The 15,920-nt window shown below is 40.1% G+C and overlaps 1 protein-coding gene across 9 annotated transcripts in view; it reads right to left on the reverse strand.

Moving 5' to 3' along the window:
- Positions 1-6,307: 6,307 nt before the first annotated feature.
- DISP1 (dispatched RND transporter family member 1) overlaps positions 6,308-15,920 on the reverse strand; it is a 190,993-nt gene continuing 181,380 nt past the window's right edge. For all 9 annotated transcript variants that reach the window (XM_055107759.2, XM_014343292.4, XM_055107773.2 and 6 more), the window contains one exon: positions 6,308-9,918. In XM_055107759.2, the coding sequence (XP_054963734.2) occupies positions 6,331-9,918 (3,588 nt within the window). In that variant the 3' untranslated portion in view covers positions 6,308-6,330. The remainder of the gene's footprint in view (positions 9,919-15,920) is intronic.

Below are 15,920 nucleotides of genomic sequence, written 5' to 3' on the forward strand. Positions count from 1 at the left end.
GGCGCACACCACCATGCTCAGCTAATTTTTTTGTATTTTAGTAGAGACAGGGTTTCACCATGTTGCCCAGGGTGGTCTTGAACTCTTGAGCTCAGGTGATCTGACCACCTTGGCCTTCCAAAGTGCTGGGATTACAGGCGTGAGCCACAGCGCCCATCCGAAGACTGATTTAATTTAGCTAAGTATGCATGGAAAAGGGACTTGTAAACTATAAAAAATATGCTACAACCAGAATATGAAGAATATCCTTAAAATTATTTAGCTTATAAAGTCAGAGTAGAAAATACCTCTATGGTACCCCAAGAATGTAGTGAATGGATACACTGATACAGCTTTTGGAACATAAATAAAAACACCTTATTTAAAACACAGCAGAGTTCACAGTAAGACAGACTAGAGTAGAATACAGTTTTTATTATATTGAAGTATTTGCAGCAAATCTATACATTGAAAACATGTATGTACACACATTTATATACTATATATAATATATACGATATTTGCAATATAGGCAAATACATAGCATCTGTGTGACAGGGAATCAGCTGACAAAGGATGGCCTGAGGTACTAGAAAGTGGCTGGTCTTGCTCGAATGTTTGCAGGATGAGCGTTAATGAGTAGAATCGAATGACATGATGATGAGCATAAAAGCTATTGGATAGTAAGAGTTACACAATAGCCTCTTTAATGTGTCGCATCTCATTTAACCTTTGCAAAAATCAGTTTTTGTTTCCAGGATAGGAGATGCACCTAAATGTTTTCTGAATCACAGTGACTTAGAGGAAGGATTGAAGTGTTGTCTCAAAATTGGCTTTTCTGACCTCCGCTTCTTCTCGGTTGGCATCGTGCAGATATTTACTAGAGAGCTGTAATTTGCCATGATTGGCAGGGAAGCCACTCACTGAAGGGAATTCCCCTTTATCTGCCAGAGCCCAGGGTCCTTTCCAGGGCAGGGCAAGGCAAAGAAATTCCAAATGGGATCTGTGACAGAATTATTCAGCAATTCAAGATTATTCGGTATATATCTAGTCCCATCCCACATATATGACGAATAACACATACACTATTCAGGAAACTAAAAGTAAAGAGAAGAGATCAAGCTCTAAAAAAGAACAAACACCGGTGAACTTCAATCTGAGTGAGGATATTGTCAGAGATTTGCTTGTTTCACAAAGCCTTTCCTCAGATCTCTTTACAAACAGAAATCTTACTGGAGGGAGAGGAATGCTTGTGGCTTCACACACCCCATGGTTTAAAGCTCCAGTGAATTAAGCTCTTGATTGCTGCCACAAAAGAGAGAAATAGAAGTCACTCTGTGGGTGAGAGAGCTTCCCAAGATAGAATAATGCAGCTGGTGGGAGTGGGGAGAATCTCAGCAAGACCACATTGAGGACCACTTGAAAATCCATGCTATTTTCCCATTCTCACCTAGTATTTAAAACATCTGGTAAAGTTTTGCCTAGAGATTATCCCATGGGACCCTTTTTTTAAAAATTAGTAAGATTTGTAATGATCATATTACGTTGCGAAGACAGTAACACTACAGTTTTTTAAACTCGAGAGGTTTGTTTTCTTAGGCAGGCTAAACAGGCTCTTTGTAATCCTGTTTAGATTATTGGTTTATTTAGCAAATCCTTTCCCCTTTAAATAGTGGCAAGTTAAAAGTCCAATGCACTGATCAAAAATGGCCAATTAGTGGATAGAGATTGAGCCAATTTTACTCTGTTACTTTGCCTCAAATAAAAACCGGCTCTTACAAGAACCTTATTGGATTCCAAAGAAAAATATTTTTCTTTTCCTTTTTTTTTGGAGATGGAGTCTCGCTCTGTTACCCAGGCTGGAGTGCAGTGGCACGATCTCAGCTCACCCCAACCTCCTCCTCCCATGTTCAAGTGATTCTCCTGCCTCAGCCTCCTGAGTAGCTGGGATTACAGGCACTCACCATCACGCCTGGCTAATTTTTGTATTTTTAGTAGAGACAGGGTTTCACCATGTTGGCCAGGCCGGTCTCAAACTCCTGACCTCAAGTGATCTGCCCGCCTCGGCCTCCCAAAGTGCTGAGATTACAGGCGTGAGCCACCATGCCCGACCCCAAAGAAAAATATTTCTTGCTAAAAATAATCTGCCCTTAATTTTTTTAGGAAAGTATAGATTACATTACAGAAAGTTATGTAAAAAAAAAAGATTTGAAAGGCTAAATGTTGAAGTTTAGCTATTCCAGTCGATTTAAGAACATGGAATTGAACTATTTCACTGTGATTGTCATAGGGTTGTGAATATCACAGTCACTAAATGAAGCACAAAGTAAGTCAAGAAGTGCAGTCATTTTATGGGTCAGATGAGAGCAGCAGAGGTGTTGACTGTTATTTCAAATGTTGGCTTAAATCCCTTAAGAAGGGAACCTGTTTTGTACAGCATCACTGTGAATAATTTGGGCCACTGATTTATCTTCTTATTCAAAATAAAAAGTATATGGTTCTCAAGGTTACCTAAAACCGTAAGAACAGGCAAGCTAGAAGAAGCTCCTTCTTGGACTGACTTCTGAATGCAGAACATCATCGCTGTAGAAATTTCATGTCCCCCTCCCTAAAACTTAAAACAGCAATCACGGCCCCAGAATCTCAGGAAAGCATACTTATGTGCCCACAGGCTCCACTGAGTTAGTGAACTGTGTCCTAGTTGGCCCCTGTATTGTCAACTTCATGTTCTAACTGATGGTTTAGGGGATCTGAAGGAAACTGTTGTTGATCCTGGTTACTTAGTTGTTTTTCTGTGAGCACCCTTTGGTTCACAAAGCTAACAAAAAGAGAAGTGACATCTTTTCTTTTCACACACACACACACACACACAGCCAAAATTATGGCAATTAAAACACTGTTAAGAACAAAGGGCACAAGATTCCACTAATCAACCTTGCATATTCATTACTTTTTTCTTTATATTTAATGCAAAGATATGAAACCTTAGTGTACAAAACCAAACATTAATGAAAATGTCTAACAAAAAAAGTAGGTTAATGTAACAATAATTAGAGATAAACTAAATGCCAGCAAACATTTCCAAAAGCTCCACTATGGCATACAGGGTATTTGGATGTGATAGTTTCTTGTGCATAAAAAACAATCCCCTTGTGATTTCAACAAATTTCTATTTTTGTGGTTATGTTTGAACCTTAAGAAAAAATCCCAATTGAGTCTGGATTTTTTTAAAACACAGGTTTCATTGTTTTTTCTTCTAAAACGACTCTCCTCATTAAAGTGAAAAGACGCAGCTGTTTTCAAAGACACTGTTTGCTGCTATTTCATTCAGAAACTATCCTAACTGCTGGTGGAAAGATGGTTTCCATGTGAGACAATGGGAACTGGGAACATTTCCTAATCTCCTGTAAGATCACATTTGTAAACTACTCTTCACATCACCCCATGCAAAAGTTTAAAAATTTAGAATGATTGAAGCTGGGGCATAGATTATTACAATAACATTTAATAGCAGCTTAGCCTACCTTTAAAGAATATTATTCTAGGAGGATGTGCATTTTACAGCAATTACACACAAGAAATGAATACACACAGATGAAGCGGTGTAGTTATTTCAAACACAGCTTGTCTCTGTGAAAAACCCCTTGCTCTTGGCCTCTTCCACTTTTCAATAAAACAGGAATTTAAAGAGTGACCTTGTAGGGAAGAAGTCAGGAACAAATTTGATAACATGGACTCAAACCTCAAAGATGTTCTTGTTGTAGTGGCAGTCTGCAGATTCTTTCCATAACCAAATACCTTCCAAGTTACAAGTATTTCACAGACAGAGGAAAGGGCTCTTTTCCCTATGTATAATTTAACCTCTTATCTGCTTTGAAAATTACCTAGAAGATTGGATGAAGTTTTTTGTGAAACATTCCTAGAAATAGTGATCCTCTGCTGCCCGGTAATGAATTAAAAATAAAAATAAAAAAAATCTTAAAACTTTCTAGCCCCAGCAAATACTTTTTTAAAAAAAGAAATCCATTTGTGAAAAACATAGTCAATTCAAAGGCCCAGATCTGGAGATGAAATAAATGTGAAAAGGGTTCACTGCTGCATTCAAGGCTCAGGGTAATTAATCAGAGATGGGGGATGGGGGACGGGGGATGGGGGACGGGGGAGGCCCCTCCAGCCCCGTGGAGACAGAGCAGGCTCGGTGCATGGTAACCATGCCTCCCTGATGGAACCCAGAGAGAAGACATAGGATGTTCCCCCTCCTCCCTCTAGCCTTCATTTTCAAATAAAATGACACTTAGCTTACCTGAAAGTCTTCCAGGTTAGATCATCCATAAAGAAATTGGCGTTTTTTTAAATTGCCTTTAAATTCAATCCATGTGGGTGGCCGAAAAAAGTGCTTTTGGGCCACTAAATTTTCACATAACTTTACGGTTACACATTTCAGAGGGAAAACAAAGACTCTAGCGTTGGGTATCGTGAGTCCTGTTTTCAAGTGCTCCTTCTCCTCCATATGTCCCCTTATTTATCTAACAGAATTAAGTGCGATGGGAATGGACATAAGCTCCTGAATGTCAGTGTTAAAAAAAACTAACTGGTTTGGAGAGGCAGCTTAGTAACAGAATATGTGAGAGACCTAGACGGTTTAGTTCCCTGTGCGCTGCCTGAGAGTTGGCTATAATACTTGAGCGAAAGTTATTTCCGTCTCTATGTGAACTAGTGGGAGTGCCATCCAGACTCCTGGGGCTGGTCCTCCTCCTTGCAGTGTAATCAGAGTCTGTGTACTTCAGCTACACAGTGTGTAGACGCTCAATCCATGTGCACGGGATGAACTCAGGGAACTGCCAGTGTTAGCAAGAGGGATGTTTGCTTTCACTTCAGAGAACAGAATGAGGACAAACTGGTAGAAAAACTACAGGACAACAAATTCCGGTTCAACCAAGGTAGACGTGTAGTGACCTACTGGTCACCGAAGTGTTCAAGCAAAAGCTGGAAAGTTACTTAACAAATATGTGGTTTAGTGGATGTGGGTTGGAGTCAATGACCCATAAGATCCCTTCCTGCTTCTGACAGCATTTTTTTCAGGCCCTGGAAAAACATGCAGATCTAATTTGGAAAACTATTCTTAGAAAATAACCAATATAACGTTTGGAGGGAACATTGTATTTACAAATATTTCCACTGTTTTCTTTGGAGGACCAAATTGGAGGTAGAACTCCAGAGGGAAGCAGAATGCAGAAGAACACTTCCAGGATGGGGCTGGAACGCACAAAGGATCAGATGACACCCTATGATGAGGACTGTCATCTGAAGCGTTATCCAGAGAGCATGCTCCAACAGCTCAATTACTGTCGACTGATCTAACATGAGATACACAAGTGTCATTTAAGATGCTGCCTGAAGGCTTAGCATTTCCAGGTGTTAACTGCACAAGAAAATAATCCTTAAGTGTCTTGAGACACTTTTTAACAAAGGAGAAAGAAGCCTTCTAAACATGGCACCTTAGGGACAGAGTTGGAAGCAAAACTTCATCCAAGTTCCCTTGCTCTGAATGCTCACCTGACCTGGATCTGTCTCTGACATCATGCAACGTATCCTGTGAAGTGCAGCACTATTTTGTGCGATCACATCTCTTCATTCACGCCCGTCCTTCTGTGCCTTTAACATAATTGTGGCCTGACACAGATGATGCTCACGGCTCCTGGCTTAACAGCTAAAATAACTGAACAACTGTACATTTTGGTTAAAGTGGAAAAGACACTGGTGTGGATATACGTGTGTTCTTGGCTTCATGTAAAGTCTACTAAAGCAGACATGTGGAATGCATTATTAAGGTGCTTGGCAATTGGTTTTTTACATGAGGCCTCACCAAAAATGTAAGTTTTAATTTAGTTCTTGAATCCCAACTGAAGTGGCTCTATTAAAATTAGAGCAATTCCTAGTATTCATGTTGAGCAATCAAAAGTACTGATTACTGCCCACGAAATACACTAGAATGAGGATACCAGGTGAATATGATGGCCCGGGAGAACAGAAACTTTAAACTTTAAATCTCCAACTCACTGCAGTGGGAGGGTAGAAAGAGAGACAATTATTTTTCAAGCTGGGCATAAATGTAAAAAACAACTATACTTTTTGAAAATATAAAATCCAACAATCATCCAATCCAATAACCTAATGCACTCAGCAGATTTGTAAGTTTATTGTTCCTACGGAATATAAAAATATTCTAAAATTGTTAATGTGAAACATGCTTGTTGCTGTATTTTTGGGCTTCTTTTCTAAGCTTCTGGATTTTACTTCCATGTTAAAAGAATAATTGAGGCACTGGTTCTGAATTGAATGCTGCATTTATTATAGCGTTTTTATTAACAAACTTTCACCAGAAAGTTCCGAGTGTGTTAATACAGCAGGCACATTGGCTTCCATGTTTGGCATTTGACAGTCCACAGAATTGCACTTCACTCTCACAATTCTGCCACAACTTTGTGAATTATTTGGGCAAGACCTACAACCAGCCTCCCCCATTAAATGATTAAATAGGACTTTTGGTTCATTCTGATTGAAATGTTCTGAGTTCACACTTGCATCCGTCTGTGACAAGCTCAGCTCCACTTTCCCTCCTGCCTTGTTTTCAGTCCCTCCACTGCTCTCCAGATTGCTCATGTCTCTATTTTTACAGAGTTCCCTTTGTTTATTCTCGGGGTCGCAACACGTTTTGAGTAATGATCCAGTGCTTCTGCAGACAAATGACGATGGCTCTGCCATCTTTGGAAGATGCTCTTCTATGCTCCTCTGAAGACTGTGTACATTGGTCTTGCCAATTTTTTCTTGGGCCTGAATGTGCTGCACTGGGTGGAGGAAAAAATTCCTAGGCAGAGAATTCTGCATTCCAGCTGGCTTTACTCTGCCCTGCAGGCAGGGACAGTGGTGGATGTGCGTGATGGGGTGCACAAAGCCCTCGGCAGCTTGGTGTGTGGCCTTCAGAGGTGCCACGCCGTTTTGGATCTGGACAAAGCTGCTAGTGGTAGGAGCGCACTGGTGGCACAAGCAGTCCCCCATCTGCTGGCAAGAGTGTGGGCCATATTTCAAGTGTTTGTAGGCATTTGGGCAGCTACATCTCTGATTCAGAGAGAAGAAGTGACACACGGTGTGCTGTTCAAGAGGGGGCTGTAACAAGGCAGAGCCAGTGTCATTTTTAGTGCTTTTGCTGAGTTCACTGTTGTAAGCTGCATGCACAGGCATCCCTAAATTCTTTGCTTGGCTGTTGAAAAATTCAGAGCAGATGTGGGTCTCTTCATAAGTGGTCTTCTCAGAGGCAGTGCAGCTGTGGGAAGCCAGAGGTTCTAATTCATAAAACTCATGCTCCAGTTCAGATTTTGGGCCCCTGGGATCTAAATGATAAGCATTTATGGTATGTGTTTTGCTTTGTCCCTTGTCACTGGGACTTGTAGACAAGGCATGGGAAAAGGCACTGCACTGTAGTTTTTTAGGTAAAGGAATCTGACCACAGGTACCCTGCGGTCCAAGGCACCGGCACATGCACTGGAAAAAGAAGGTGGCGAAAGCCCAGCTGATACACATGATGAGCATCATGAAGGTGCCCAGCTGGGTGTAAGCTAGAACTGTGGAGGGCATCATCATGGCCCCTGCCACGAAGGTGGTCAGGGCAGCCATGGCAATCGCAGAGCCCATGCGACTCAGAGAGAAGATCACTTTGCCTTCTCGGTCGGGATCTGGAGCCAAGCGGTAGGCAACCCCATAATGGACGGCAAAGTCTACAGACAAGCCGACGGCAACCGAAATGGTGACAGATTCCAACACATTTAGCTCCCAACCCAGCAGGACAAGAGAACCAACAGTGACAAATATCGTTCCAGCAATTGAAATGATGGCATAAAGGCTTATGATGATGTTCCAAGTTGTCAGCAGCATCACGCTAAATGCAACAGCAACTGACAGCCCCATGGCAATGAGGGTGCCATCGGAGAGGCTATCCTGGAGGTCATAGAACTCCAGATTGCTGACAAACCAACCATTGCTGAGGCCTTCAGGGGCCGAACTCAGCTCACTGGATATCCACGAGTCCACCTCTTTATAAAATTGATGCATCTTTTCATAAGCCAGTGTGAAGAGGTAGGTACTCTGGAACTCTAACACCACTGCCCTGATAGTATCATTGATATCAAACCTCGGCCCTGGGGTTTTGCTATCCAAATGGTACCCTGTACTCCTTTCCAGCTCCATGATAGCTCTCTTGATGCACAGTTCAAAAATCTCTTGCTTGTAGGGGAAGCTCCAGTGGCTGCAGCATGGGTACAGGGCAGGCTCATCACAGTCCTGGTTTTCCATCCACTGTTTGAATGTCTCAATGAAGCAGCTGGTGAAGTCCTGTTCATCAGTCTGGTAAAAGAATGTTTGGTTTCTCAGTTTTTGACAGAAGTGCAAAATCCAGGCCTGGGAAGCTGGGCTGGCGATGTTAAAACTGCTATCTAATGTCAACTTCCCTTTACTCTTGGGATTTAGTGGATTGCCATTGTCTTCTGGGGACACGCCCCAGATTACTGTGATGGGCATGTGGAGCTCCTCGCCATGGTGAACACGTTCAAACATGAAAAGCTTTTTGTATTCAGCATCATAACGCTCAAAAGGATGGGACGACCGGAACACCTGGAACTCGGATAACTCCAGTGAGGGCAGTTTCATCTTTGGATTTATACATACAATGTAGGCCCCACCTACAGTTAAGGCAAGGAACCAAAACAGCCAAAGGTAGCGAAATTTAATGACAATGCATGGCAATACTTTTTCGAAAAAAATTCGAGATGCTTCTGAAATGGCAAAGAGTACTTTGTGGCACTTCTGGCAAGCCACTGTCCAGCAGCTTTTGTTATCATATATTTGCTGCTGGGGCTTTTTGAAGCAAGTGAATATATTAAGAAGATACCGCTCATGCAGCACAACAACTGCTGGAAGCCATGTGACCATCAAAACGTAATTCACCAATATAGCTGTCCCCGCATAAACCCCGAAGCATCGGATTGCTGTAATGTTGCTAACATAGTTAGCATAAAAGGCAGCAGCAGTGGTAAAACTGGTGACGAACATGGAGAGGGCAGCGTGCTGCAAGGTGATGCTTACTGTTTCTGAGGTTTCGGCATGAGGCTTATCAAATTTTGTGTAGTTCCAAACATCACACAGGACAAAAGCATCATCTGCTCCAATTCCAACCAAAATAATGAGGGCAGTGAGGTTCATAAAAGGAAAAAATTCGAAGTGAAATACTACACGATAGAGAAAATAGGAAACAATCAAAGAACTGATTATTGCAAACATTGTCATCAGAGTGATAAACATGGACTTGGTGTAGACACACATGACTAAAAGGACAATCACAATGGCTATGGCAGGATACACAGTATCCATTAGAAGATAATCCTGAAACAAACTGTGTTTGATACCAAACTCAATCCCGGTGATGGTAGTCACGCCGTCAGAAGAGTTCCAGTTTTCAAAGTTGTCCAAGTAAATGTTCATCATGCTCTCCCCTTTCTCTGTGGGAGAGAAGAGCATGCTGTATTTTAAAGCTGGCGTGGCATAGTCAGCCGTCTTTGGGGTCATAAAGTCTTTGTCCACCAAGTAATGGAGGATCTGGTACACAGCATTGTACTTGGTACATTTGCGTGGCACATTGGTGCACTTGAGCTGGTCCTTTCTTCTGGCTGCCATGTCCCAGCAGTCTGGCCCCAGAGTGCCATTTTGGTAGTGTTTGGCACAAGTCCGAAGCAGCTTCAAGGTATGAGAAACGTCTCGCTCAACTATTTTCTGACAGGACGATCTATTGTTCAGAATGGCGATGTAGTTTCCCAGTGTCCAGCTGGGGCAGCAGGAGGCAGCAGTGGTCCTCTGGCAGAGATCACCAAACTGGGGATGAGATCTGATCTGCACAGATAGAGACAAGCAGAAGGACTACAGTTTAAATTGGTTCACAATCATTCACAACTGGAAAGGACTGCACTAAGGTGATCTTTAGGGACAGGGAAAGTTACAAAAGCTAAATAATTATCCTCTTAAACTAGGAATCAGTTTGAATACAGGGTGAAATTTCCCCTAAATGGCATCATGTTACAGGATGCCCTTTAGGTTACTTTATTCTGAATTAAAAACTACTGTTTGGGGATGACACGCAAGTGTGAAACAACTTCAACCAATGCTAGTTTTGTTTACAAAAGGAGATCAAATTAACACCTACTTAGTCAACAAGCCTTTTCACAGCCACTTTAAAAAGCAATAAAATGGACAGGTTGTGAAGCTTATGTATATACATGCATAGGATTAAGAAAACCGTACACTTGATATATGAAACAAATTTGTGGTTTTGCCTAAAATTCTGGTTATCAGCATGAAATTGTTGGTGACTAAAGTACTATATTTCAATCAACACAGTTAGAAGCAAAGATGATATTCCCTAGAGAACTGCTTTGGTCTGAATGTTTGTGCTCCTCCCAAATTCAAGTTGAAACCTAATCCCCAGTGTGTTAGTGTTACGGGGTGTGACTTTTTGGAAGGTGACTAAATCACAAGGGAGGAGCCCTCCTGAATGGGAGTAGTGCTTTTATAAGAGGTCATGAGGACACGTAGAATGCCCCATCTATGAGGAACAGGTCCTCACCAGACTGAATCTGCTAATTCCTTGATCTTGAACTTCTCAGCCTCTAGAACTATAAGAATTAAATTTTTGTTGTTTATAAATTACCCAGTCTGAGGTATTTTGTCATAGAAGCCCAAACAGATTAAGACAAAGACTGTTTGGTGAATCAAAAAGTGACCCCAGTAATATCAAAAGTGCTGATGTCAAGAAGCATAAAGGTTTGGAATAAAATTGTTTCCTGAAGTATGAGTAGAAAAGGGCAATGTTTCTGGATTAAAATATGATTGATATCTGATTTTTAAATTGGTATATACAATAAAATAAATGCCTAAGTAAGAATTTAATTGATTCTTCCATAAAGTTTATTCAAATTGGCAAAAATCCTTTTTTTGAAAACTTTCTCTTTTGGTAAATGAGGGCCTGCTGCACATTAGCAAGTATGGTAATTCTGGATTTGGTGTGGACAGTATTTCATTTAAAACACTATTCCTGGAGAAGGCTTTCCATCTTATGGCTATTGTTATAAAAAATTGAAAAATTGTTCCATCACTGGTTTGCTAGATTAAAGTCTGTACCATTCCATCCTGTAAATTAGATGAGTAGCCCCTCTTCTCTGAGGTGAGAATAAGAAATATTCCTCTTCTCCTGAGCCTGACCAGAGACTTCTCTTTAGGAGAACCAGAACTAAAGATGACCTGGTCCTATCAGTTTCCCTCATCTCTATTTACCAAAGGCTGTTCCAGGGAAGAAACTCCAAAGTTCAAAGAGGAAGTGAATATTTTTTTTTTCTAGTAGGATTAAAAACACTCTTTACCTTGATTAAACTGGCTTTATCAATCATGTATTGAAATGTCTTCTCAAAGTAGAGCAGAAGCTGGCATGAATCACCACTTCAGAACTGGGATTTACCCAAGAACTAAGTTACCTATGATCCCTGAACTCTGTTTATCAGGATACTTTCCTGGGACTAATCCTGTGGGGGTGGGGTATAGATGAAACAGGACTGGCCATGTGTTGAGACTGTGGAATTGGGTGTCCTATTTTGACAGTCCATTATACTATTTCTCTACTTTTGTATATGCTGGAGAATTTCCATAATAAAAAGTTGTTTCTTTTTCTAAAGATTGAGGGTAAAGAAAAATGAACCCAAAAGGTTTTTGTTCAAATGTACTAAAATAATATTTACTTTAACAAAGCCTTCATTTTAAAGCTCATTTTTGAGGAGCAATCGTAAACATTCCATAAACTAGGATAATTCATACTTGACTGTTTCCAGATAAAAACATTCACATACGCTAACTTAGGGAAAACTGAACCACCCAACAACAGGAAACCCTGGAATGGCATCTCACTGGTTTTCATGGCAGATTACCAGTTTTACCTTACAAAGACGTAACATACAAACCACTAGGGTCAGCTTGATGAACTGAATGAAAGGTAATGCAACCCCAATGTCTGACAGTTTTCAAATGGAAGAAAATGAACTGTATCCATTATGAAAATCCATTATCAGCTAGAAGGAAAATACCTGTAGTTGCTGAAATAACCAAATGCCAAAGATAAAGGACATGGAGTTGCCAACTAAAACTGGGAGAGAAAGCATAGAATTCTGTCCTTGAATAACCTTTCCAAATAATAGCACATTTTTAGATGTGTATAGTTGACCAAAGATTAAGCGGTTAGACATTATAAACACAGACTAAATACTATTTTGATGGCTGCTATTAAAAACAAGTGCTAGTAAGTCACTGGGGAGCCAGTCCTCCAATTCAAAGATGGTACTGATTGATGGTCAACCTTCGGAAAACCAGTTTTCGAGAACTCATACAGGGTAGGAAATAAGGACAGAGAAAAGACATCGTGACTGGTTTTCTCTACCCTGAGTTGGATGCCAACACGCTGAATTTAAAGGAATGGAGTTCAAGCAATTATCTGTACTTTTAGGGAGTAAGGTCATATGTTCTGGATCTATTCATCCATTCAAAAGCAAATTTACTGAGCATCTACACAAGATGAATAAGGCACAGTTGTCCTTCCTCCAAATTGTTCACAGTGTGGCAGGGAAATCAGACACAAACATAAGTAACTGTAATTCAAAGCGAGAAGTATGGTATTATATATAAGGGCTTATGGTGACCTACAGAGAAAGTACCAAAGTCTATAAGTATGATGTGACAATGGCACTAACTTAGTCATGTGTGACTGAGATACAGAAACACAGAAGCATGTATTATATTATGGGGCTTAAAGAGACTGGAAAGCAGGTAAGTCTTCACACAGAACACAGATATGTTTTTGCCATATTTTTGGAAGAGGGATTCATAGGAATAATTTCAAAATCTTTGAAGTTTATAAAAATAAAAATGGAGTTAGTGGAAGCAACTTCTTATACCTCTCATGAGGAATATAGCCCTTCTAATTCTAGTTATTCACAAAATGGATGTTTAGGGGAATCATTGTGCTTATGTGGTTATAACATCTCTTTGCACACTTCCCTAGTTAGATAGTGCCAGGGGTGGAGTTGACTTAAAACAGAGGGTAAAGTAAGAGAAGAGAGAAAAAGAAGAAACCAGCAGAGAGTTTTAAATGATACCTTAACTTTTAAAACTATTGGCTAAGTTGAAGATATTTTAAGAAGCTGAGAAAAGAACAAAAGGGAGGAAAATTAAGCCCTTAATACCAGGTTCAATTGACTGCTGGACCCTCCTCCACACGTAACCAAGCTCCCTATGTATTAAACGTTTAAGGGGAGCCTTGGGAGAAAAGAAAAAGCAAGGGCTCTGTAGCCCTCTTTAAAACAAGAATAGGAAAACATGTTTCTGGGATCTTCTAAGCTTCAGGGGTTTTCCAGCTGTCTACAAAAGTCACCCTAGTAAACAGTCTCTGACACCAAATTTCAAATCCCTTTACAAGCTGAGTCCTCAGAGCTCCAACTTCTACATTGTACAAAGACTATGGAACAAGTAAATGGTTTCCAGCAGAGTCAAGATTAGAGAGACTCACTTCTGGTTACTAACGACACCAGTGTGTCCCTTAGGATGTCAAAGGGCAGAAAGAGGCAATGAAGAAGAGTAGGGGAATCAACTGAAGCTCCTTTTGAAAGTGTGTAAGGAAACAAGCATTTCTGTTAAGAGGTAGACAACAGGATCAGAAACAGAAGTACTTCACTTTGGAAATCAATGCTGTCTGAATTATGAGTATAAATGGCATGTAATTTAAACAAAACCTAGAGTTTGAACTAAATGTGCTGTAAACACAGGCAGGTGACAATTGAAACATCTGGTCTCACTGAGATATTATACTAATTACCAGACGTTTTCTGGAGTCAACCCACCAACAATTAAGGTCTTCTGCTTGCTATCGCTTGGTTGCGCCCCATTTAACTTCATAGTTGTTAATAATCAAGTGCTTCCATATAACAACCAGGATTTGGGGGCTGGGGGAGAGGAACAACTGCCAAGTAGTCTTAGGACAACTCTGCTCGAACCACTGTAACAAATAAAAACCCTAACAGTGTCTTGAACTGGGAGACTAAAAAAAGGTACAGTAATATTCTGAAAGTCGAACTGTTAACCAATAGCTATTACTTAAGATATCAGATGAATATATTATCTCCATGAGAAAGGTTTATTATTCCAGGTTCATAGAGTTTGAGACTAGAATACAAAGGTGTTTATAATTGGTAAAAATAGTATTTAACAAGCTAAAATGATAACCATACTCTTTGAGGTAGACTTTTGGGGCTTTGATCACCTAGTTATTCATTTGTTGGTACGGATCTAGAATTGGCCATACCAACCATTCGTTTTGACACGTGTCTTGAGTCTGTTTCTCAAATTCTCACAAGAGCACCACAATACTACTCTCTTCCTAATTAACTGCCAAAGCATACAGATAATGCTTTTAGTTGTTGACTTAGAAAATACGTACTAAAAACATGTAGTTGTACTGTTCTTGCCAGGGATTACAAACTTAAACTCACAGCTGTCCAATCCTTATCAACTCGGTAGAAAGACAGACTTAGACAAGCAGAGTACATCTATTCCTTTAGATAGTCTAAATTATGCAAATGCAACAAGCTAAACCATTAGAAAGCCACATAGATTCCATTGCTTTGATCTCTTATAGAAATGATTTTACCGTAATGTTTTCTTGCTACCAGCCTACCTACGTTTTGCAAATCAGCTGAACTTTAATATTGTATCTCTTCTAAGCATGCTGTTAAAAATTTTGTACACAGCGTCACACTTCTTTTATGAAGACTATGGGGGAACTGTCTCCTCCTGTCTTAGCAGGAGGAAAAGCTGGGCTTCTAAAAAACAAACTTGTTACCCTATTTATATGACTTTTGTTACTGATTGTGAATCCTTTTTGCTCTGGCTGCTGGGAGGTTACAGATAAGTTTGCAGCTCCCATCAGCAAATGTACAAGATTGTGGGGTGTGCATTAGTATAAATCTCATCCTTAGCTTTATTATTTTCCTCCCATTGTTTTCCCTTCATGTAATTTATTCAACTTATTTATCTTATCCTTTGCATATGCTTTTCTGTAAACTACCTCAACATGATTTTTATCATCTATCTATCTATATAAATCATGTTGAGGTAGTTTACAAATATATATATATATATAGAGAGAGAGAGAGAGAGACAGAGAGAGAGGAGAGATGAGAGACTATACTACTTTTATTTATGAAAGCCACCATGGCATACTATTGCTTACTGGCTTTTGAGTCTCAGAGTCTAACATGTACTCATGGAATAAATTGCTAGCTCTTTAAGAAAAAAAAGGATACTTATTCCAGACCACAGTGACTTTTTAAGCTTCATTTGTGTGGGAAATGGCATATACAGGAAACAAAATGGGGGAGGTATCTTCCTCACTAGAAGCATAAAGCAGGGTGGGTAAAGGCAGATGCTGGAGTTCAATTTGGCTGGGTTCCAATCCTGGAAGTGCCCCTGACCACAGATGTGAACTTTCCTCAACTGAAAAATGGGCTATTTAGTATTTAATTCATAACACTGTCATTGGGATTAAATGAAATAATGTATTAAAGTATTTAGAACACTTCCTGGCACATGGTAAATACTCACTAAATATCAGCTATTAATTAACTGAGTGAATTCAATCACTTCAGAGTCTTCAGGAAAGGGAAGGTCTGAAGATCAACCAAAGGTAGAAGAATGAGGACAAGAAGGAATAGAAATTAATGAACTGTACTCATCCAAGGTGTGATTATAAAGTAACCAGACTGGCTTAGCTTCTCTAAGCTTAATTTATCATCCGTGTAAAA

The sequence above is a fragment of the Pan paniscus genome, chromosome 1 (assembly GCF_029289425.2).
Source record: "Pan paniscus chromosome 1, NHGRI_mPanPan1-v2.0_pri, whole genome shotgun sequence".
In the NCBI taxonomy this organism is placed as follows: domain Eukaryota; kingdom Metazoa; phylum Chordata; class Mammalia; order Primates; family Hominidae; genus Pan; species Pan paniscus.